General features: G+C 41.6%; 1 protein-coding gene across 2 annotated transcripts in view; it reads right to left on the reverse strand.

Moving 5' to 3' along the window:
• Nucleotides 1–25,824, reverse strand: part of LOC118359322 (chemokine-like protein TAFA-5) — a 118,147-nt gene extending 92,323 nt beyond the window's left edge. For both annotated transcript variants that reach the window (XR_004820637.2, XM_035737817.2), the window contains exon 1: nt 24,965–25,824. Coding sequence is in view for 1 of the 2 variants with exons in the window: in XM_035737817.2 (XP_035593710.1) it covers nt 24,965–25,076 (112 nt within the window). In the remaining variant the exon portion in view is untranslated. The remainder of the gene's footprint in view (nt 1–24,964) is intronic.
• Nucleotides 25,825–26,143: the final 319 nt, after the last annotated feature.

A 26,143-nucleotide genomic window follows, 5' to 3' on the forward strand; every position in this document is an offset into this window, starting at 1 on the left:
TTGCACATCTCAATTGTCAATAGAAACAACATTAGTTTAAGCAAGTCATCCATATCAGCTATGTTTTTTTTAAAGGAGGGAAATGAGGCTGAATGAACTGTTTCGCTGCCAGACAAGTCTCTCCTGATAGCCAGGTGTAGCAGTGGTAAGGTGTTTGGACTGCTGTTGGGACAGCTTTATGTAGGCCCTAACAGTTTGTGGGCACCGTTTGTCATCGTTGTAGTGCAATTAATGTATTGTTTAGTGCTGTGTTGTGTATTGGCTTTGCTGACATGCATACCTCAAATTATTTGGGGGTTTGCCCAACCAAGATTTATATGCTAAAATCGCCACTGCATTAGCTGAAATAAAAGATCCCAGAAATGTTCCATGTGCACAAAAAGCTTATTTCTCTCCAATTGTGTGAACAAATTTCCACCTGACAGGTGTGGCATATCAAGAAGCTGATTAAACAGCACAATCTTTACACAGGTGCACCTTGTGCTGGTTACAGTAAAAGGCCACTCTAAAATGTGTAGTTTTGTCACAACACAATGCCACACCTGTCTCAAGTTTTGAAGGAGCGTACAATTGTCATGCTGACTGCAGGAATATCCAGCAAAGCTGTTGCCAGAGAATTGATTGTTAATTTCTTTACCATAAGCTGCCTCCAACGTTGTTTTAGAGAATTTGGCAGTGTGTCCAACCAGCCTCACAGCCGCAGACCACGTGTAACCACGCCAGCCCAGGACCTCCACATCCGGCTTCTTCACCTGCAGGATGGTCTGAGACAAGCCACCCGGACAGCTGATGAAACTGAGGAGTATTTCTGTCTGTAATGAAGCTCTTTTGTGGGGAAAAACTCCTTCTGATTGGCTTTGTCTGGCTCCCAAATGAGTGGGCTTATGCCCTCCCAACCACCCAAGGTTGCGCCGCTACCCAGTCATGTGAAATCCAAACATTAGTGCCTAATTAATTCATTTAAATTGACTGATTTCTTTGTGAACCGGAACTCAGTAAAATCGTTGAAATTGTTGGATATTGCGTTTATATTTTTGTTCAGTATATTGTAAATGAACAAATCACATATTCACTATGATCTGTTTCACTTGTTTAAATTCAGCTAGAACACTAACCACCAATGACAAACACAACATTCTGAAATATTGACAGTGTTCACATTCTGTATGAACATTGATCACTTCCTTATGTCTATGATAGATTATTGGTTCGAGTTTATCTATATGTAAGCATCTCATGAATTAATTTCCCTAATGAGAATTGCTGAGAGTTGCTTCCAGGCAAGTCTTCTTGCAATGAAGAAATATGGAACCTTGAGGTAATTACATGAATGTAATGATTGGCTGGTGAACATGGAACAGGCTAGAGAGGCTGAGTCATGGAGTAGCCCGCATGTACAAAACCAGGCACTCCTTCTGAAAGACACAATCACTTCTAACAACAGCATTACAGAAGATTCCTAGAAGAGACTTGACCTCAGAAACAAAGTTGAAATACATTTGTTGCATTGTCTCTTCAGCTACATTTTTGTGGGGTTCCTTTATGTTGAAAATGTTTCATGGGTTGTAGCAGTTTATAACACAGCATTGACGAATACTAATTTCTACTTGGCTTGAAAGGCATTCTAGAGCGTATATTATTTCCCTTTAATGCACGACAATATTAAATGGCTATGAAGTTCATTCTTACATGTTCTATGTTTCAACTGCTTTTGAAAGCAAAAGTCAATTTGAAAATATTATAGACATTGTTGAAATCGATTTTCAAAATAGCAAGCAAGCAGGACTGATGATTTGGTTAGCTAAACCAGAGAGGAAGATTTGAAGCGAAAGGGCAGACTACGCCCCAAAATCTGTCCACGCGAAAATAAAGCGTTAACCAGTGAAAGTTGAGATTTTTTTGTATGAAGGTGTGAGAGTGTGACAAATTTGGTCAACATAAATGTAATTGCTAATTTTTTTAATTAGGCTTATTTGATCGAATAGACATTTTTGTAATGTTTAGGTTGTTACGAATTTAACTTTAACTGGACGCATGTGGCAGTTAAGAAACAATGTTATATTGTAGTTGTGCCTGTTGTTCAAATGCAAATCTGCACTTTCATTGACTAGAATGTTCCCACCTGCCTCTTGCCTTCGTGTAAATGATTCCAATAGTTACAGCATTGAGGTCAATCTTGTCAGTATACAGTTGAAGTCGTAAATTACCATACACTTAGGTTGGAGTCATTAAAACCTGTTTTTCAACCACTCTACAAATTTCTTGTTAACAAACTATAGTTTGGGCAAGTCGGTTAGGACATCTACTTTGTGCATGACAAGTAATTTTTTCAACAATTGTTTACAGACAGATTATTTCACTTATAATTCACTTTATCACAATTCCAGTGGGTCAGAAGTTTACATACACTAAGTTGACTGTGCCTTCAAACAGCTTGGAATATTCCAGAAAATTATGTCATGGCTTTAGAGGCTTCTGATTGGAGGTGTACCTGTAGATGTAGTTCAAGGCCTACCTTCAAACTCAGTGCCACTTTGCTTGACATCATGGGAAAATCAAAAGAAATCCGCCAAGACCTCAGAAAAAAATGAAGACCTCCACAAGTCTGGTTCATCCTTGGGAGCAATTTCCAAACGCCTGAAGGTACCACGTTCATCTGTACAAACAATAGTACACAAGTATAAACACCATGGGACCATGCAGCCGACATACCGCTCAGGAAGGAGACGCATTCTGTCTCCTAGAGATGAACGTACTTTGGTGCGAAAAGTTCAAATCAATCCCAGAACAACAGCAAAAGGACCTTGTGAAGATGCTGGAGGAAACAGGTAAAAAATTATCTATATCCACAATAAAACGAGTCCTATTTTGACATAACCTGAAAGGCTGGTCAGCAAGGAAGAAGCCACTGCTCCAAAACCACCATAAAAAAGCCAGACTACGGTTTGCAAATGCACATGTGGACAAAGATCGTACTTTTCTGAGAAATGTCCTCTGGTCTGATGAAACAAAAATAGAACTGTTTGGCCATAATACCATCATTATGTTTGGAGGAAAATGGGGGAGGCTTGCAAGCCGTGAAGCACAGGGGTGGCAGCATCATGTTGTGCGGGTGCTTTGCTGCAGGAGGGCCTGGTGCACTTCACAAAATAGATGGCATCACGAGGACGTAAAATTACGTGGATATATTGAAGCAACATCTTAAGACATCAGTCAGGAAGATAAAGCTTGGTCATAAATGTGTCTTCCAAATGGACAATGACGCCAAGCATTACTTACAAAGTTGTGGCAAAATGGCTCAAGGACAACAAAGTCAAGGTATTGGAGTGGCCACAAAGTCCTGACCTCAATCCTATAGAACATTTGTGGGCAAAACTGAAAAAGCCTTTGCGAGCAAGGAGGCCTACAAACCTGATTCAGTTACACCAGCTCTGTCAGGAGGAATGGGCCAAAATTCACCCAATTTATTGTGGGAAGCTTGTGGAAGGCTACCCGAAGCTTTTGACCCAAGTTAAACCACTTCTGACCCACTGGGAATGTGATGAAAGAAATTAAAAGCTGAAATAAATCTCTACTTTTATTCTGACATTTCACATTCTAAAAATAAAGTGGTGATCTTAACAGACCTAAAACAGGGAATTTTTACTGGATTAAATGTCAGGAATTGTGAAAAACAGAGTTTAAATGTATTAGGCTAAGGTGTATGTAAACTTCCGACTTCAACTGTATATGTTATTTTGCTAAGCTAGCAGGTCTGTTTCCTTGGTTACCAAGGCAACTACAGCTATCTATTTAACTTGCTAGCTACTTCAGTGCAATAAACACATTTCTAGTGGCAAATAAATTTAATTATAGCAAAGGATAATAAGCAGAATAATCAACTCAGGGCTGTATGTCTTCTGTGGAAAATAATGTAATTCTGTGGAAGGTTAGTGCCACTCCGCTAGCGCATCGTGTCACCTTCCACGTCGTACATTATTTTCAACAGAACACATAGCCCCTCTTATTATCCCTTACTTATGTCAGTGTTGTCATGACAACTGTGGGGCTATTCTACAGGGCCAATGAACGCCATCACCTCAAATCCTTTGAGGTTGAACTATGATACAGCGCCCTCAGAAAGTATTCACATCCCCTGACTATTTTCATATTTTGTTGTGTTACAGCATGAATTTAAAATTGATTACATTTAGATTGTTTTTGTCACTGGCCTACACACAATACCTCAATGTCAAAATGGATTTATGTTTTTTTTTATTTTTTTTTAACAAATTAATACATTTTTTAAAGCTGAAACAACAGTATTTAACCCCTTTGTTATGGCATTTTCTTACGAGTCAGATAAGTTACATGGACTCACTCTGTGTGCAATAATAGAGTTTAACATGAATTGCTACCTCATCTCTGTACCGCACACATACAATTATCTTTAAGGTCCCTCAGTCAAGCAGTGAATTTCAAAAACAGATTCCACTACAAAGACCAAGGAGGTTTTCCAATGCCTCGCAAAGAAAGGCACGTATTGGTAGATGGGTAAAAAAAAGAAGAAGCCGACATTGAATATTCCTTTGAGCATGGTGAAGTTATTAATTACACTTTGGATGGTGTATTAATACACCCAGTCACTACAAATAAACAGGCGTCCTTCCCAACTCAGTTGCCGGAGAGGAAGGAAACCACTCAGGGATTACACCATGAGGCCAATGTTGACACCGTGAGGCCAATGGTAAAACAGTTAGAGGTTAATGGCTGTGATAGGACAACTGAGGACAACTGAGGACAACTGAGGATGGATCAACATTGTAGTTACTTCACAATACTAACCTAATTGACAGAGTGAAAATAAGGAAGCCTGTAACTAAAAACATTCCAAAACGCATCCTGTTTGCAACAACGTACTAGCCTTTTGTTAATCCACCTCTCATCTCAGATTTTGAAATTATGCTTTACAGCGAAAGCAATCCAAGCATTTGTGTAAGTTTATCGATCGCATGACAAAACATTAGGTACACTTAGCTTGGTCAAAAAATCAGAAGAGCAATCAAATTAATTGTTTACCTTTGATGATCTTCGGATGTTTCCACTCACGAGGCTCCCAGTTACACAACAAATGTACATTTTGTTCCATAAAGATTATTTTTATATCCAAAATACCTCAGTTTGTTTGGCGCATTATGTTCAGAAATCCACAGGAAAGAGAGGTCACGACAATGCAGACAAATTCCAAATAATATTCGTAATGTCCACAGAAACATGTCATACTGTAATGCTCCGGGTGTCGTGGGTGTGGAGTCAAAATGCAGGAGACAGAGTTCAATGCTGTGCGTCTTTTACTAGCACCATAGGGTGCTCACAAAAGTAACGTTCCCAAACACAGGGGAAAAATTACAATGAAGAAATACACGACTAGGCACTAAACACGTACCTCTACAACAGAGCCGAAGGTTACAATGAAAATAATCCCGCACAACAACCAGGCGGGCCGGCTGTCTAATAAAGACAAACTAATTAAACTAATTACACATGAACAGGTGCTACCACTAAACATACAAGGAGGGAGAGGAAAAACAATCAGTGGCAGCTAATAGGCCGGTGATGACGACCGCCGAGCGCCACCCGCCCGGGAAGGGGAAACACCCTCGGTCGGACTCGTGACACATACGTTTTTTATAATCAATCCTCCAGGTTGTTTTTAAAATATATAATCATTAGAAATATCAATCGCAAATGGCTTTCACAGTAGGAGAGGGAAAAACAATGGCTGTCCAAATTCTGTTGTGACCACTTGACACGATGTTATCATTCTGGCTCATTTTTCTAAATAAAAGCCTGAAACTATGTCTGAAGACTATTGACACCTTGAGGAAGCGATAGGAAAAGGAATCTGGTTGATATCCCTTTAAATGGAGCAATGAGAGGCTATGAAACATGGAGTTTTCAAAATAGAAGCCACTTCCTGGTTTGCTTTTTCTCAGGGTTTCGCCTGCAATATCAGTTCTGTTATACTCACAGACAATATTTGGACAGTTTTGGAAACCTTTGTGTTTTCTATCCTAATCTGTCAATTATATGCATATTCTAGTATCTGGTCCTGATAAATCGTCCGTTTACTTTGGGAACGTTATTTTTCCAAACATAAAAATAGTGCCCCCTAGCTTCAAGAGGTTAACAATGCACACACACTCATGAAATATATCATTACATTTCCTCCCAAATGAGCAGCGTTGTGGCACTAACTGATGGTTGTATGTGGAAGTTGTTTACGGCTCTATCACTTTCTACGTGCCGAAGAAAATGAAACAAAATGAATGAAAGCATAAACAAAACAAATGTGATATCGCAAAGTGTTTCACCAGTGGGAGTCATCGGGTCAGTTGCTGGACTGACGCCAGTAGTGTCATTGTCAGGGTTGACTGTCCCCCACAAAGCAGAAGGTGTGTCATCGGAAGCAGAGTATACTCTGCGCATCAATGTTTTTCTTGCTGAGACGGCCGCAGTGCTTGCGGAAGTGTCCGAAGGGCAAGAGAAGTTCATCTCAACTATCATATTGCACGACTGCAAGGAGGAGGGAAGTTGCTCATTCACAGAGAAAGCTGGCTCGAAATCATGACAAGAATTGTCAATCAGGTTGGCTGATGGAATGTGTCGAGATATTGTAATATCTCCTTGGATCGGATTCTGCACCAAGTGTTTTCTAAACGTATTTTTCCCAAGAGGTGCTTTCGACAGATACCCCTCGTGAATGACTGCGTTGCAGCTAGTGTTAGGGGAAGACAGTGTGGTTGGTGGAGAAGGCACTGTAGCCTGTGAACATACCTGGTTGGTTTTCCATCCATCAATGAGAGTAACCGATCCTTCAAGTCTGCTCCAAGTAGCAGGGGTACAGTTTCGAGGCTGGGAACATACACAGGGTGAACGAGCGATACGTCTTGGAAGTGTAGTTTCAGCATGACTCTCAGTGTGAGTGGCGAGGTAGTCTGCGTGACCCCTCGAAGTGTAGTGTGGCATCTTTCCACTTTTAACCAACGTTTAGTTGGCTTCAAAGCCCTTTTTAGATCATCAAACAATGTTTGAGAGATGAGTGATATTGTCGCACCCGAATCAATTAGCGCATGACAAGTTAAGCAGTCCTCCAGGACTGTTTCCAGGAACGGGTGTTTCGATTCGTGTTTAGTGGGCATATTCCCCACAAAGTGGAGTGATCGTTCGCAACAACGTGATGTGTCAATTCTGTTCAAGGTGGAAGCAGATCGACTTTTCAGATTTTGAGTGGGCTTGGCTTTAACGAAGTGTTTGACCTTTTTCTTCTGTCTATATTGATCAAACGGGCCCTGGATAGGGTCTCGGATGAGAGCGGAAGAGATTTGAATTTTAACGTCCTTGCTATGGGTGTTAATTCCTGCGGACCTTGTGTCCGGTAATTCCCCGTCTAGTCCTTGTGACTTGTCTTTTACCCTTTTCTCAAATGTTTCTCGCTTTAGTTATTCACGTAGTGGAACTTCTGGAGAATATTGGTCTACGTTTTGATCACCCTTCAACCCTTTGTTACTCTGACACTTTGTGTGGGTTGGGTGCAGGAACGTAGTGAACAGGTCGATTGTAGCGGGAGTCCTTTTGACTTTACAGTTATTTAGACCGCGGAGGTTATTGGAATCATGGTTTCGTGGTAGAAACTGTTTTTTGTGCGTCATCTCTTAACGCTCCAATACCTGACAATGCTCAGGGCTCTTAGCGTTGCAAGCTTTTGATGCCTCAAAAGCTGTGCTTGCAAGCTCTCTGAGTTGTAAGATTGGCTTGCCTATGTGGGCTGCAGGGCCCAAGTAGGTAATGAAGGTAGGATACATGTTCGATAGGAACATTTGTTTAAATGGTAACAGGTCTTCCATGCCTGTTTCAGTGAGTAGGCCAAAGTAAGCTGAATGAAGCCTATGATACTAAGCTTGTGGGTGTTCGTTCCGAGCTTGTATGACCGTGTTAGCCAGTGAGCTATCGTTTTTTCTCATTTAAAAGCGTAGTCATTTAGCACGTGTTGCTGTTATAGGCGAATGAACCTTGTCCAGTGTCTATTCAACGTTCACTTCAACAGGTAAACCCTGTCAGAACAACGCGTCCTCTATGTCAGCTAGGAACGTCTCAGTATCGTTTGGCTGACCTGGAACCGGGTCAAAGGTGGGGAAATTCTTGACGAGTTTGTCAAGGTATTCCGCGTCAAGCAGTCGGAGAGGGTTGGCTTCATCCTGTGGGGAAAGTGGGGCCGAAAGGCCAAGAGGAGGAGCCAAGCTTTGGCTTTGTTGGCCAAGAGGCGCCATATTACTCCATGCCGAATGGCCAAGAGGAGAAGACTGAGGGACAATTAATGGAGGCAATGTCTGAAACCTATCATCTTCACTCCTTTGAGTGCAGGGCTCTGGTTGCTTGGATGGGTAGTCACGCTGTGGAGCGTGACCATTCTGGATTTCCTCCAGATGGTACCTAAGGGTGGTATTCTGCTGCATTGCAGAGTCCACTTGAGCGCTTAGAGTACTGATTTTGGACACGTGAGTGTCGCACTTGCTCCTTCCGGTCTCAAACTTATCTGTCATGGTTTGCAGATAGAGGTCTTGAGTACAGAGGGAGAGATTCAGTGAGGAGATTTCTTCTGCTTGCTTAGAAATCAAGATTTCCATCTTCATCACCCGAGTTCTCTCATCATTCATTTGGTCAGCGACTTCAATGAGTTCTGCTGATTTGTCATCCAACTTAGTCATTGTGTTCATCAATTGATTGTCTTTGGTCTGCAGAATTTTGAGTAGAACCGTGTTACTCTGAGTAACGTTCAACAAAACTGCCTGCATGTTATCAAATTCCACGCTCCTGTTTGTAGATAACTCAGATGTATCGTATTTACTTTTGGCTAAATCCAGTTGTTCCTGGAGACATTTTTTGTTGAAGAGTTTGTGCTCGTTCATCGTCATAAGTATTTGCAATTACTTTTAATTGTTCAGATTTCAAACACAGTTCCTTGACTAGCATTTTTGTTTCTTGATTTTGTCAATAGTTGCTCAGTTCTCTCCACCTGTCCCCTCATGTTAGCCATGTCTGGCACGTGCTTCAGCTGTGAACTGTGGTATTGGACCGATGCCACATTTTTATGGCGATAAATCAGTGCAAAAGTGGGGAGAACCGTCACAAAGCCTGTGTTTGATGGTTGGTTTTGGAGAGCCTTCACAATATCGGCTGTTTTTTCACTAATGGCATAATTAGGGTTGGTATCGCTGCTGAGGTCAGAGATCAATCCTTTTATGGGTGGAGGTTCTCTAATTAGCGGAGGAGTGGTGACCACCTCCTTTGATAGCTTGCACATTATCCTCTTGTGCCTAGAGGGCAGTATTTTCATTTTTGGAAAAAGAACGTTCCCAAAGTAAACGGGATATTTTGTCAGGACAAGATGCTAGAATATGCATATAATTGACAGCTTAGGATAGAAATCACTCTAAAGTTTCCAAAACTGTAAAAATATTGTCTGTGAGTATAACAGAAGTGATATTGCAGGCGAAAGCCTGAGAAAAATCCAATCCGGAAGTGCCTCATGTTTTGAAAGCTCTGCGTTCCAATGCGTCCCTATTGAGCAGTGAATGGGCTATCAACCAGATTACCTTTTCTACGTATTCTCCAAGGTGTCTACAGCATTGTGATGTAGTTTTACGCTTTTATGTTGAAGCATACCCGTAAGCGGCTACATTGTGTAAGTGGTCTCCTGATGGCTCTCAGAGTGATTCTCACGTAAAATACAGAGGTAGCCATTTTTCCAATCGGTCCTACTGAAAAACCAATTGTCTCGGTGGATATACAGTGGGGCAAAATAGTATTTAGTCAGCCACCAATTGTGCAAGTTCTCCCACTTAAAAAGATGAGAGAGGCCTGTAATTTTCATCATAGGCACACTTCAACTATGACAGACAAAATGAGATTTTGTTTCCCAGAAAATCACATTGTAGTATTTTTAATGAATTTATTTGCAAATTATGGTGGAAAAGGAGTATTTGGTCAACTCATCTGAAAGTTGTAAAAAAGAAAAAATGTTATTTTATCTGCACGAACCCTGGCTAACAAGTTGAATCAGCAATACAAAATTGGGTTTAATTATTTATTTACTAAATACCTAACTAAATCACACAGAATCACACATACACATAATTAAATCATAACTTGATTACAAATTATGTCATAAAGGAAAATGTCCCTAGCGGGCGGAACAGCTACGACTGCTTGTTACACAAAGGAAAAGGGGCTGGGTTGAGTGAAAGAGCGGGAAGACAGGAACAAAGGCGTAGCTGTGCTATCGTAAATACAGTATCTTATGCATTCTAAATTACCGCCCATTTGGAAAAGGAAAATGCAATAAATATTTACTCTGAGCTGTGCTTCAGTAGGTAGGTTGTAGATGGAAGGCAGTGTTGCCCAACCGAGTCCTTTGTCCTTTGAAGAATGTCTCTAGTGGTCAATTAGATACGTTGTAGTAACGTCCTTTGCTATGGATACGTTGGATACGTCCTTTGCTATGAAACTCAATATTCAGCTCAGGTGCATCCGGTTTCAATTGATCACCCTTGAGATGATTCTACAACTTCATTGGAGTCCACCTGTGGTAAATTCAATTGATTGGACATGATTTGGAAAGGCACACACCTGTCTATATAAATGTCCTACAGTTAACAGTGCAAGTCAGAACAAAAACCAAGACATGACGTCGAAATAATTGTCCGTAGACATCCAAGACCAAAAATGTCTGCAGCATTGAAGGTCACAGAGGCCTCCATCATTCTGGAAGAAGTCTGGAACCACCAATATTCTTCCTAGAGTTGGCTGCCAAACTGAGCAATTGGTGGAGAAGGGCCTTGATCAGGGAGGTGATCAATACCTCGATGGTCACACTGTCAGAGGTCCAGAGTTCCTCTGTGGAGATGGGGGAACCTTCCAGAAGGACAACCATCTTGCCAGCACTCCACCAATCAGGCCTTTATGGTAGAGTGGCCAGATGGAAGCCACTCCTCAGTAAAAGGCACATGACAGCCCACTTTGAGTTTGCCAAAAGGAACCCAAAAGACTCTCAGACCATAAGAAACAAGATTCTCTGGTCTGATGAAACCAAGATTGAACTCTTTGGCCTGAATGCCAAGCGTCATGTCTGGAGGAAACCTGGCACTATCCCTAAGGTGAAGCATAGTGGTGGCAGCATCATGCTGTGGGGATGTCTTTCAGCAGGGACTGGGAGACTAGTTAGGATCGAGGGAAAGATGAACGGAGCAAAGTATAGAGAGATCCTTGATGAAATTCTGCTCCAGAGCGTTCAGGACCTCAGACTGCAACAGTAGTGTCGTGACGTTGTATTAGTTAATGTGACGACTGTTGTTCATCGAATTATTACACGTTTCTAATTGCGTGATTAACTGAAACAAGCAATTATTAACTCATTAACCTGGGGCACCATGGGAAAACTAGTTTTTATTGAGTTTCTATTTCCCAAATCAACTCAAAGAATATCAGAATATCGATTTTACAACAGCCGCTAATTAACCAGTTGCCTCTACCAATCTCGTTCTGAACGTCGTATAGCCCGTGAATCTGTATGGACCCAGGTCTCACCAATGAGTTCGTACCACACCAATCTTAGTTTAATATTTATTGACTAAAAAGCTAAAATAATGATAAAAGATACACATAGACAAAACACATTATAGGCTATTGATTAGAACTTAGTATAACGGGCCAACACACTATGGCGCATGTTACCCAAAATGGGGATTTCAAAGAGAGAGAGAAAAAAGAAAGTACACGAGAGAAATATACATTTGGGTGAATTTCTCAGCTATGCTATTCTAACCCTAGCCTTGCCCCAAACTGCCACTCTTATGGGTCAGAATATAATGATGTAATTATGTGGGGATGATCTGAGGATTCTCTGCGTAGGCCTTCAGCTGTTCGATGACGCACTACTCCGGCGCACCTCTGAGCGTCCTTCCGATGTCAGTGAACTTATGGCTTAGGAGTCTATTCCCTCAACCTTTGCTCTAAAAGGGTCTTCTGAGGACAGACAGCTCTGTAGCTCAGAGCTCACAGCATAGGAATGAAACCCTTCAGATACCACGATTCGATGGGAGATGGAGGCTAGGTGGTTCGACTTGAATTCACCCGCTTAGACACAGCTACTCATCCGTAGCTTGGGTAGAAAAGGATTTCTTGGTCTTCAAACTTGTGTTGCGTTCTGGGTTCGTTGACTTTTTAGACCTTGCTGCAGCTTGGGTAACATAGTCTCCCTGTAAATTCTATACTCACTGGTTTTATACCCTTGGGTCAGAAGTGGGCGTAACCGCCTTTAGGGCAATTCTCTGGGCGTACCAAGTTAATGAGGCAAGGTCTAGATTTTATTCAAATCCAATTTTAGACAACTTAACATTTCATCTTCCCCAAAACATTATCTTTTATTGGGATATTTTCCATACAAATTACAATGTATAAACTTCAAACATATACTAGGAAAACTCTTCACATTACAATGTTTTCGTAATATCGTCATCTATTGACCTTTAATAACAAAACAAAAATGACATACATTTTCATATTCCATCTATCGTCATGACCACCATTGTGGCTGACGGAAACCATTGTTCCAAAGTCCCTTTATTTAATGTTTAATGTTCTAAGGCTGGTTCTCCATAGTAACAGGACAAAGGAATATGTCTGTGGCCTGAGATTTACCAGGGGCGTGAGGGGTCATAAACCCCCCCCACATCTTCAGACTCCTAGATCTCTCCTCCTCTGTTGGGGTTGAGAGATAATCTGTCGGGTTGTTGTCTCCTGTAACCTGACCTGGTCTGGACAGTCATAACAGTAGGGACCGGAGAAATGTATGTTCATCATGCACTGAATGCACTTCCAACCCACCAGAAACAAGTATTCAACAATGCTGTGGTATAAATAACATAACATCAGGCATCAGCTTCAGGGAGAGGATGTCCCTTAATACGACCCTAACCACACAGTCAAGAAAACGCAGGAATAGCATTTGGATGTCCTTGAGTGGCCCAGCCAGAGCCTGGACTTGAACCCGATTAAACATCTCCGGAGAGACCTGAAAATAGCTGTGTACCGACGCTCCCCATCCAAACTAACAGAGCTTGCAAAAATTCTAAAGTTGCTAGCTATCCCATAAACCCATCCTCGAAAACCACATATTTTCATCTTCTGTGGTTTGGTAACTTCCTGTTCTTTGACGGACTCTGGCCGGACTGAAGAAGATGCAGAGTCAAAGTATGCAGTGTCCATCTCACAAAGGAGCCTTCAACTGCAAGGGGGCGTTGCGATTCCATTCCGTTATGGACGGTCCCCATTCAAATGAATGACATCCGGCGCAGCATAAGGGAGTGCTTATGGTTCATGTGATTGGGGCATTACACAATCAGGACCTCTGCGGCCAGAATAACAGCAGCTGCATTTGCATTTGTTTAAGCCGTTTTCTATTGACATTCATTTGTATACATTCATAACAATGAACTGTTGGTGTCTGATTTTGTATGGTATAGCTAGAAACGTTTACCTTTTCATTAGGACACTTGTCAACACCGATAATTACAAGGAGATTGCATTGCATATCAAACACTAGGCCAGGAGCTAGCTAAATAGTGTGTTGCTAACTTATCAAACCTGCCAACGTGACAACCAAATTCAAAAATAGCTGGTGAAACTGGAAACATGTGAAACATCAGGAAACATGTGGGTGATGACTGCAACAGTAGGGACCAGAGAAATGCATGTTCATCATGCACTGAATGCACTTCCAACCCACCAGAAACAAGTATTCAACAATGCTGTGGTATAAATAACATATCAGGCATCAGCTTCAGGGAGAGGGTGTCCCTTAATACTAGCTTGCGATAAGTAGTGTAACCATTAATCTTCTTAATCATGAATGATGTTTCAATCCAATGTGACTTCCACTCAGTGAATTAAGTTCAGATGGCATTGACCCCAACCCTACTTGAGCATGCCTCATTCTGATGTCTTGGGGAACTGAAAATATGACTGTGAATCTGCACAGCCTGCAAACAAACTGTCAGCACTTTTAGAAAAGATAACGTATATAGGGGACCAACAATAACTTCTAAAATATAATGGCTTGAGGTAATTGTAAAGTCTAGTGATAAAATGGAACAGGAATAAATCAAATCTTATCTTTGTTGAGTTGTTATTGCTCTTTTGTTTACCCTAGTCCATAGATGGATGGTCTGCCAGGGAACATAATCAAACGCATCCCTGTGGTGTTCCTCAAAGTAATCAGGGTGACACACTGAAAAGGAAGCAATCGAACAAAATATATAAATAAATATACTGAGTGGTGTGCTAATTGAGTGATACATCTGGAAGATTTGATTTAGTGCAAGGTTGTCTCGGGTCCGAGTATCCATTCAGCTCTTGGCCAACGCAGGTTTGACTAAGCCATGCCTACACATGCACAGATGACAATGATGTTCAACCATCCTGAAAATGCTCAATAACACTCACACAATAACAATCACACCAGGACATTTAGACTCTATAGGGAACACAACCAAGTGTTTTTCACATTCCATTTTCCCCAGTTTCAGTTAACATTCTGCCAGTGAAATGTTGCACCTCTCAGTGGAAAAGAGAACAGTTTGTTCTAAAAATGACATCTTCAGCCATGTGTTCCTAACTGATAAAACATTCATTTAAAAACTCGGCTGCATCCTCATCCTGCCCAAAGGAACATTATGATCATGCCTCGGAGGTCAAAGTGTAAGAGTTTAGGAGGTTTAGGAGGTTAAGGATGAACATCAATAACTTTGATGTGGACACTGCCTTTGTGTCTGAATGGGTGAGACTAATTAGCTAGAGAAAGGACCATTTCCGTTGTTCATACTACACTCATATGCGACCAACCGGTTCGGTCTTACGTAGCAAAATGTGAAATTGTGTTTTTACATTGGATAAAAGTAGAGACTCAGAGCTAGAAAATGGTATATCATACACTACAGCTGAGGAACAATGGGAAAGTAATTCTGCTTTGAAAGTTGATAAACTTGTAATCTCACTTTTGAAAAAATGGCCCTTGAATATTTTGATAAACCTACTGGAGAGTTATTCTTTGTTTCCACCCATTCAGCATCGTTCACACCTTCTTAGCCTTAGCCCCACCCATCTTTTCAAGGATTCACATGTGAGGCCATGTACTAAACAAACAAAGATTTCAAGACTAAAGACTGGTTTACATTACGGGTGTGTTTGTAAATTCAATCTGGAGTGCCAGAGTGCGCTCATAGTGTGCTCTAGCGTTGTCAGATTGTCCGTTGGTCAATTCAGAGCGTTTTGCTCTTGGAGCGTTCAGAGCTCACCCTGGACGCTCTGGCCGAGGACTAGGCTCGATCCGAGCGTTCTGACCTAACAGCCGTCAAACACCCAAGCTAACTGGCTATCGTTGGCTAGCTTGCTAGCGACTTCCAGACAAATGAGAGAACAGCTCACTGACCATTTTACCTGCCCTAGCAGAGCTGGTTATGCAGCTTTTATGTTATCCAGAGCTTTGGCAACAATTTAATCATGCCATATTCAACGGGTGTTAAGCATTCTTAAATTTGTCAGTTATTGTGCGCTCTGGCACACTCAGATGAGAGTGCTCTGAAATTGGAGTAGACAGCCAGAGCGAATTTACAAGCTGTCTATCGACAGTTGTTGCATTGACATCATGAACATTTTATTGAAATGGTTACTTGTATAGTGGAGTCTTTTGTTTAGACATGTAGAGCTAGCTAAACAATGAACCATAATCCCAACTCATAACCTTACTACCCTGCATGAATTTGTAGTTAGCTAACCAACCAGGTTCAATGTTAGCTAGCTAGCTAACATTAGGCTATAACTAGCAATACAAATTACTCTGACATAGGAATAACATTACTTCACATACATATAACGTTAGCTAGTGAGCCAGCCTGCTAACGCTAGCTAGATAGCTAAGAGTATGCTATAACATGAAATGAAAATGACTTCATGACAAAATTAGAAATGTGTAATTTCTGAAAATGTAGCTAGCTAGACTATCTTACCCATTTACATGGATGGACACTTCTCCCTCTCTGTCACGGATGCCATGGTTGCCTTTAGTTTGAAGATGTAATGTGGAGACAGGTGTTTTATACAATAGTCTTCTGTGTGTTCTCTCTTTGCATATTTGCAATCCAACGGCAGAATTTTCTCCATCTCCTTAGCTATCATACTAATTCCACTGATTTCAAAACATGGTCCTCCAGATAGTGGAGAGCAACACTTTTGCAGTTTTACTACGTGATATCTTTCAAAAAAGCTGCGTTAGAAAAGATTCCCTACACATACTGACCAGCTCATAATATATACAGTAGCGTGCTACGTAGCAGACCAATCCGAACTCATCTCTTGGCACGTCTCAGCCAATCATGGCTAGGGGGAAGGTTCCTGTTTTTTTCTGTGGCTAAACCAACTAGGCTCATGATGTATTAATGTATTCGTATTTTCAGATGGCATACACATTTGTTATTAAGGCACATGAAAGTTCACATGTTCCAAAAGGTATTTATGCCAAAAAGAAATGCATTTAGACAACAAACAAAAAGGTTTGGCTCTCCTGTGAAAAAGTGATGCGCGACATATGCCTAGTTTCAGGAAACAAGTCACATATATTATTGCCATTTTCCAGCCCTTTGCCAGGTGTGAAATAAAAACAATCCAACATGTCACCCGGACCTGGCTCTGCCTCAAATGATTTTTGGTCAGCCCTGAATCTTTTGCGCTGCTGCAATTAAGTTAAAAAAAACATGTTTTTGTCAACTGAATGTGCTGCTTAGTTAGTTCATAGACTCCTAGTTATGTGAAACTCCCCAAGTCATCCACAATTATAATCAGATGCGTTCATTGACTTACTGAATTTACTCCAAAGGCTACTTGCTGATAGATAGCCTCATATAGGGTTACTGAATATAATCCATTGAGTTAGTAAGGAGAAGTGTTGATTATTTGGCCTTGGGGAGAGCATGGACGAAAACGTAGCAGCAGGAAGGGGTGCTGGAAGTGCTGCAGATAAATTGAAATACATTTGCCAAATTATATAATTAGTCTTCTCTTGTCTGTACAGGAATTAGTTAAATCATTGAAAATACTACACCAGAGAGCATAATTTAGCCACAGAGTATCAATAGCTTCTTTTTATAAAATGCTGTGGATTGTTTTGTGTCACAACACGAGCCTCTCAGCCCTTGGTCTTCAGGGCTGAGTCCAGAATGTTATGAAACTCAGGTGACGCCCCTGCCTGACAATGGTGATTATGTACATCCTGTTTCATTTCCTCATGGGGCTCATGATCATTGTATGGTGAGAGCTTTTTTCTCTGGTTTCAGAGAACCAATTAGATTGCGCCCGCATGGAAGTAACTGACTAAACTGAGAAATAAAGTCAATTAAGCAAGCAATTTTAGAGTATTGGGACTAATTCAGTACTAGGCATGTGGCAGGATAAGGACAGAAATTATAACACAATGATGTCATAAAGCCAGAGTAACATATAAGCCATATGGGTTTCAATTTCCATTCATTGTGGGTCCCAATGTAGAAATATGTCCTGCAGAAAAGCAAGATTTATGACAGAACTGCCTTATCCGACGTCATCAGGTTCCGAATCTAAAACAATGCAGGTCCCCCAGTGCCGCTAACATGATTGATTAGAACACAATGGAATAATAAGATTGCATGACAGGTAGCAACCAGGGGAGGGAGCCAGCACACAATAGAAGGCCACAATGCCAAGCTTGTCTAATGTTTAAAATCTAATATTCTTAATCCGTGGCCATTGTCACATCACACTCAAGACCTAATAAGGACAGCTGCGACCTTAGCCTGACACCATTCATGCAAATGACTTTGTTATTAGATTAGACTCATCTACTTTCTAATCACATTCTCTCCCACTCGCTGTCTTGCTCTGCTCCTCTGTGTGTGTGTGTGTGTGTGTGTGTGTGTGTGTGTGTGTGTGTGTGTGTGTGTGTGTGTGTGTGTGCGTGTGTGCGTGTGTGCGTGTGTGTGTGTGTGTGTGTAGAGAGATAGCGAGAAAGAGGGAGAGAGACAGAAGGGAGCTATGCAGACCTACCAGAGTACACGCACACACATACTCCAAATTGACTGAGGTTCTGAAAGCCAGGAACGTAGTAAAGTGATGTCAGGACACATCTACTGCATGAGTCACTGAAATCAATGCAACCCTTCTCACTAACAAGCTGCCAGTCCTCCCAATGCTTTTCAGAGCAAAAAGAATGAGTAACAAGGAAATGCATTGTAAGGGGAAGAGGTGGAGTGTGTGTGTGGTCTTGCTCCATAATGACAGGTCTCATGGATGAGATTATTTTCAGTGCCATTTAGGGAGTAGTGGCTTAAATCATCTCAAACAGAGCACAGGTGCTTTTGCTTTCAGGCAGCTTTTTTTGCTTTCAGAAAATGATCCACATACACCTATCCATTTTGACCCGCCAACCTAACAGAACCTAACAGCCCTTTCACTCTCCCCATTTACTGCGCTGACAGCATATACCACAGGGTATAAGGTACAGCGTTATCAGGCTGGCGGTAGTCTGGCAATGTGGGTAGCTTCCATTGATATTCTTGATATCAAGGATTTCATTCCAAATCGCTATCCAGTGCCTCCAGAAAGTAATCAAACCACTTTACTCTTTCCACATTTTGTTGTGTTACAAAGTGGGATTCAAAAAGATTGAACTGTCATTTTTTGTCAACCGTCTACACAAAATACTTTGTAATGTCAAAGTGGAATATATATTTTTTTACAGATGTTAGAGTTTGAGAAAAACCCCCTCATATAACTTGATTACATAAGTATTCAACCCCCTGAGTCAATACATGTTAGGTCTGGGCGGTATACAGTATTTTATGATATACCGGTATTGATCCACTGACCGGTTTGGGCATTTACTTTATCTTCTATAACAGGTTTTGAAAGTTTGGATCGTTAAATGTGATATGCCGTGTGTGACGTCCATTTTTTAGTTTACTTCGCTACTTTTTCAAATGTATTTTTTCTTTAACTAGGCAAGTCAATTAAGAACAAACCCCAGCCAAACCCAGATGACGCCGGGCCAATTGTGCGCCACCCTATGGGACTCCCAATCACAGCCGGGTGTGTTGCAGCCTGGATTCAAACCAGGGACTGCAGTGGCACCTCTTGCAAAGATGCAGTGCCTTAGACCACTGCGTCACTCAGGAGTCGAACCATGAAAAACAGTCCCAGACAATTATTTATCCTCCACCAAACTTTACAGTTGGCACTATGCATTTAGGCAGGTAGCGTTCTCCTGGCATCTGCCAAAACCAGATTCGTCTGTCAAACTGCCAGATGGCGAAGAAGCGTGATTCATCACTCTAGAGAACGTGTTTCCACTGCTCCAGAATCCAATGGTGGCGAGCTTTACACCACTCCAGCCGACGCTTGGCATTGCACATGGTGATCTTAGGCTTGTGTGCAGCTGCTCGGCCATGGAAACCCAAGCTCCCGATTAACAGTTCTTGTGCTGACATTGCTTCCAGAGGCAGTTTGAAACTCGGTAGTGAGTGTTGTAATCAAGGACAGACGATTTCTACACACTACGCACTTCAGCATTTGGCGGTCCTATTCTGTGAGCTTGTGTGACCTACCACTTCATGGCTGAGCCGTTGTTGCTCCAATACTTTTCCACGTCACAATAACAGCACTTACAGTTGACCGGGGCAGCTCTAGCAGGGCAATTTGATTAGCTGACGATTTGGAAAAGTGGCATCCAATGACGGTGCCACATTGAAAGTTACTGAGCTGTTCAGTAAGACCATTCTACTGCCAATGTTTTTCTGTGGAGATTGCATGGCTGTGTGCTCGATTTTATACCTCGGTCATCAACGGGTGTGGCTGAAATAGCAGTGTCCACATCCTTTTATATTTATATTGTATATGTTACCCCCTAGGGTCATGCCCTACTCATAAAGCAAATTTTGAATTTGTATTATTTAAAAACATAAAATACCGTCAAACCATCAAAACAAATGTAATACTACCATATGATATTTTGGCCAAATCGCCCAGGCCTATTACAGCTCTGCCAAATTGGTTGTTGATCATTGCTAGCAAAAAAAAACATTTTCTCTTATTAAAAAAAAATCAGAGAACAGTCATACAGTATTTTACAAACATGAAGGTAAGTAGGGTTTCAAAATTCCCAGAATTTTGAAACATTTACATTTCAGTAATTCAGCAGACGCTCTTATCAAGAGTGACTTACAGGACCAACCCTACCCATAAGCAATCATTTCTGATGAAAAAACACAAATGTGAAAGATTGGTGGATATAGTGTTTTGGAAATAAACTCTTCAATATTCTTGCATAACTGACATAACCCACAAACATAATTTTCTCAGAGTCTTGTTAAAGGTGCCATCAATTTTTACATACATCAAGGTTTGTGTATATCAGCCTAAGGCCAGTGGCCTGAATAGGTAGAGGAGCCCTTGTGTTTTGACCAAGACATTATTGATTGTGTGTTAAAATGGGAGGGTCAAATCCACTGGATTCCTTCCTAATCAAAGCCATAGCCCCAAAATACCAATCAAGATCTAAGGGCCATACTGAATACAAACCAATGTCAATCAAACAATGCCACGGATTTCCTATTCCTTGTGCATGGACAACACATTGATACCACACTGTGGTGTTGCGGCATTGGTGCCTAATGGAAAAATGCTGCATTGTGTTTTACAAAAAGAAATCCAGTTACAGTCCCTAAAATGACTGCCTGGTACCACCATCCTGTGATATTGACTTGTGTTCTCCTTTTTTGCTGTGAAGTGATGCATCAAGACCTCCAATTCCCACTGGAAAAAACCACAAGGACAAGAGAAGGTGTGCAACTAACAGAATTCAGAGAGAGAAGAGAAAGAGAGAAAGCGAGAGAGAGATGTGGTGGAAACTAAGCTGTACTTTCTAACCTCCTGCCAAATGGATGACCATATGTGACCCATTTCAGGAAGCTAGGCATATGTCGCACAACACTACTTCACAGGTGATGTCTTTGGGAACATGTGAACTTTCATGTAACTTAATACCATACTTGTATGCCATCCGTAAATACAAATAAAATAGCTAAATGATGAGCCTAGTTGGTTTAGCCACGGGAAAAAAGTCAGGAACCTTCCCATTAGCCATGACTGAGATAACAGATGGGCTGGACATGCCAAGCGATGAGTTCAGATTGGTCTTCCATGATTGGTCTGTTCAGATTGGTTTGCCATGGAGAACTGCAAAATTGTTGCTACTGCTCTCAACAACATTGCTGCCCTGAATTTAGCAGGTGCTATCGACAAAGATCAGTGGAAAAAGTTGTGATGGACGACTTTCAGCACGTTCTGTCAGTGTGAACCGGAGCGACTTGACACAATGGGCCAAACAAGCTGTAGCTACAAACAAAACGGAAGTGACACAGGATACTTACTTAGCTAAAGTGGTCCCAGTCTGCCATGAAGCGTTCATCCATGTATACAGTACGAGTCTAGCTACATTTTCAGATATTATACATTTCTAATTTTGTCAAAAGGTTGTTTTCATTGCAAGTTAAAGCGTACTTTTAGATAGCTAGCAAATGTTAGCTTGCTGGCACACTAGCTATCGTTATGTGCATGATCTGTGTAGTAGAAACTATTTGCATTGCTAGTTATAACCTAAAGTTAGCTAGCTAACATTGAAAATAGTTGTTTAGCTTTATGCTACCTGCAGATTCATACCACATCATTTCATGCATGGTGGCCAGCTATAACAATCCGTTTGTACTGTATGGGTTGGAATTATGGTTCATTGTTTAGCTAGCTACAGTGGGGCAAAAAAGTATTTAGTCAACCACAAATTGTGCAAGTTCTCCCACTTAAAAAGATGAGAGGCCTGTACTTTTCATCATAGGTACACTTCAACTATGACAGACAAAATGAGAAGGAAAAAAATCCAGAAAATCACATTGTAGGATTTTTAATGATTTATTTGCAAATTATGGTGGAAAATAAGTATTTGGTCACCTACAAACAAGCAAGATTTCTGGCTCTCACAGACCTGTAACTTCTTCTTTAAGAGGCTCCTCTGTAATCCACACGTTACCTGTATTAATGGCACCTGTTTGAACTTGTTATACCTGTATAAAAGACACCTGTCTACAACTTCAAACAGTCACACTCCAAACTCCACTATGGCCAAAGACCAAAGAGGTGTCAAAGAACACCAGAAACTAAATTGTAGACCTGCACCAGGCTGGGAAGACTGAACCTGCAATAGGTAAGCAGCTTGGTTTGAAGAAATCAACTGTGGGAGCAATTATTAATTATTAGAGTTGGGACCAAAGTAACAAAGCCTACCATCAGTAACACACTACGCCGCCAGGGACTCAAATCCTGCAGTGCCAGACGTGTCCCCCTGCTTAAGCCAGTACATGTCCAGGCCTGTCTGAAGTTTGCTAGAGAGCATTTGGATGATCCAGAAGAAGCTTGGGAGAATGTCGTATGGTCAGATGAAACCAAAATATAACTTTTTGGTAAAAATTACACTCGTTGTGTTTGAAGGACAAAGAATGCTGAGTTGCATCCAAAGAACAATATACCTACTGTGAAGCATGGGTGTGAAAACATCATGCTTTGGGGCTGTTTTTCTGCAAAGGGACCAGGACGACTGATCAGTGTAAAGGAAAGAATGAATGGGGCCATGTATCGTGAGATTTTGAGTGAAAACCTCCTTCCATCAGCAAGGGCATTGAAGATGAAATGTGGCTGGGTCTTTCAGCATGACAATGATCCCAAACACACCGCCCGGGCAACGAAGGAGTGGCTTCGTAAGAAGCATTTCAAGGTCCTGGAGTGGCCTGGCCAGTCTCCAGATCTCAACCCCATAGAAAATCTTTGGAGGGAGTTGAAAGTCCGTGTTGCCCAGCAACAGCCCCAAAACATCACTGCTCTAGAGGAGATCTGCATGGAGGAATGGGCCAAAATACCAGCAACAGTGTGTGAAAACCTTGTGTAGACTTACAGAAAACATTTGACCTCTGTCATTGCCAACAAAGGGTATATAACAAAGTATTGAGATAAACTTTTGTTATTGACCAAATACTTATTTTCCACCATAATTTGCAAATAAATTAATAAAAAATCCTACAATGTGATTTTCTGGATTTTTTTCTTCTCAATTTGTCTGTCATAATTGAAGCTATGATGAAAATTACAGGCCTCCTCTTTTTAAGTGGGAGAACTTTCAATTGGTGGCTGACTAAATACTTTTTTGCCCCACTGTAGATACATCTCTAAACAAAAGACTCACAGAACGGGATTGCCGACTGCTGATGTGTGTAAAAAATTGTCTGTCCTCGTTTGCAAAACTCACTACCGAGTTCCAAACTGCCTCTGAAAGCAACAAGAACTGTCCATCGGGAGTTTCATGAAATGTGTTTTCATGGCCGAGCAGCCTAAGATCACCATGTGCAATTCCAAGCGTTGGAGCAGTGGAAACGCGTTCTCTGGAGTGATGAATCACGCTTCACCATCTAACAGTCCAACAGACAAATCTGGACTTGGAGGATGGCAGGAAAAAAACACTGCCTGCCCGAATGCATAGTGGCAACTATAAAGTTTGTTGAAGGAGGAATAATGGTCAGGTGCTGTTCTTCATGGTTCTGGCTAGACCCCTTAGTTCTAGTGAAGGGAAATGTTAACGCTACAGCATACAATTACATTCTAGACTATTTTGATGTAACTTATTTAGCTAGACAAGTCAGTTAAGAACAAATTCTTGTTGTGCTCCGTCCTATGGGACTTCCAATCACGTCCGGTTGTGATACAGTCTGGAATCGAACCAGGGTCTGTAGTGACGCCTCTAGCACTGAGAGGCAGTGCCTTCGACCGCTGTACAACTCGGGACGGTCCTTTCCTGTTTCAGCATGACAAAGCCCCTGTGCACAAATGGTTTGTCGAGATCGGTGTGGAAGAACTTGACTAGCCTGCACAGAGCCCTGACCTTGAATTGATTTGAAAGGCCAGAGAGAGAGAGAGGTTGGAGGAGACCCACATTTTGGAAGTATTTTTCTTTCTTAGGACATACCAACATACACGTTTCTTCAGTTTGCTTGCCATAGTCAGAATTTTCGCTAAGTAAAAAACGGTGACATTTCAAAACCACTGCGTACAGGCTATCAATTTGTATAGGACTCCAGCACGTTTCGCGCTGGGTATACTCCTTCATGGCGCACTATATGGTTTATTACTTTTACAACAAAGTTAATCGTTTTGTTGCAGCAAGGATGCGTGACAACGAATTGTATTTGAGTGTCTGCTGTTCCTAAACACTGCACGCTCAGCTGAACAGGAGGAATCGTGAGCTGGTGCTGACAATGTAAATCAGGTTTGGACGTGGGGAGAATTTTCCGCAGGGCACCTTTCAGTACTAGTGCTGCGGACAGCAAACGACGAAAGGCGAGGAGTTTTCAAACTTTTCTTGACCAGGGACGCCCGCCCAGGCAAACCGGCGACCCTCATCATACGCTAACAAGAAGAAAAACGGGGGGGAAAAGCGTTTTTTTCATGAGGAAGTGTAAACTATAATATAGTCTATTAGCGTAGAGAAAATGCTGCTGTTGTTAAACTAATTGTCTGCAACTCTACACATGCTTCCATTGAGCTGATGTTGCAGTGTTGAAGACATTCAATCTTCATCTCTACCAATTCAATTGTTAACATACACAATCTGCATACATTCTATCCAAGGCAATAATCAGCCAATCAAAAACCATTATCGACATAAATCCCATAAAAACACACTTAAAGCAGCAACACCGGCAAGTGCGCACTTATAACCTACTGAAACTGTCCATTTCCTTACCGCAGTATATTATGAGCAGACTGGTCAGTAGCACCACAGCCCAGAAAGTTGAAGACATTCTTGGCCAGGTAGTGACATTTCTCCGCCGACCCAGTTTGCGAGACGAAGCCATTGAGTTTCAGTTAACCCGTAGCGAAAGAAATTGAACAATTCACCAGCCAGGTCGCGCTCGATGGGAGCGCCTCTCGCCACGAGTAATCCCAAAAAAAGACATCTCGAGAGTGTCCTAGTCCAAGATAAACCCCGGTGTCCGAGCGTAGGCTAATGCACTGTGAAAAGGAATGCTGTCTGGTGCCTGGTGGATGTCCGTTTCAATAGTACATATTATTTAGATAGGATATGATCCAATTACGAATCAGACATGAAGCTACGTGTTATACGTATCCGTGTTCTCTGAGAATGGATTCAATGAATTCAAAGCAGGTCGTTGACATTTCCCAAAAATAGAGGGGGAAATGTTCTCGCAACCTCATGCCACACACTTGGGGCTATAAGACCATCTGAAACTTGGGGTCACGCTTTTTCAGATACTGCTCAATTGTCTGCTTCCTTCAAGCGGTCTCGGGGGCGTTTTGACTCCAGGCACATGCAGGCAACATTGGGGACAGTCAAGACATCGCAATTATCGAATGACTGACCCATCACCGCAGTACAAAAGGAGCGCTAGCAATTTCAACCAATCACCGCACATAATAGCGTATTATATGGTTTAATCAAGTCACACTTCTACACACTTTTCCCCGTGACCCTCGTCAGCGCATTTTCGAGACAAATTGGACAAAATCATATTGCCAGGGAAAAAGTCAGAATTCCCCCAGAAAAACAAAGCATTTTTTTGCCAGCAAATATCTCAACAAATCCTGGAGGGACTCATATGTGAATCAATCCACCAGAGCAGAGGGGCCTAATGGGAGGGATATGTAAACTGAAATGTGTTGTTATTGGCAGAGATTTCAAACTCTTTGTTATTGGTCTATTAACTTTTACCACATGGTGATGTCACCAGGCAAACCAAACTCCACCCATGCGAAACCTGCTGATGGGAATGTCCTGTGTAGCTTGTATTTTCAACCAGCAACTATTACATTATCGATTTTTTTCTCACTTTTACAGTGTTAGATTCTTCAGCTGCTGTATAGTAGGATATTATACTAGCTAGCTGTTCACGGAGAGAGTCAA

This window comes from Oncorhynchus keta, chromosome 26 (assembly GCF_023373465.1).
Source record: "Oncorhynchus keta strain PuntledgeMale-10-30-2019 chromosome 26, Oket_V2, whole genome shotgun sequence".
Lineage (NCBI taxonomy): Eukaryota > Metazoa > Chordata > Actinopteri > Salmoniformes > Salmonidae > Oncorhynchus > Oncorhynchus keta.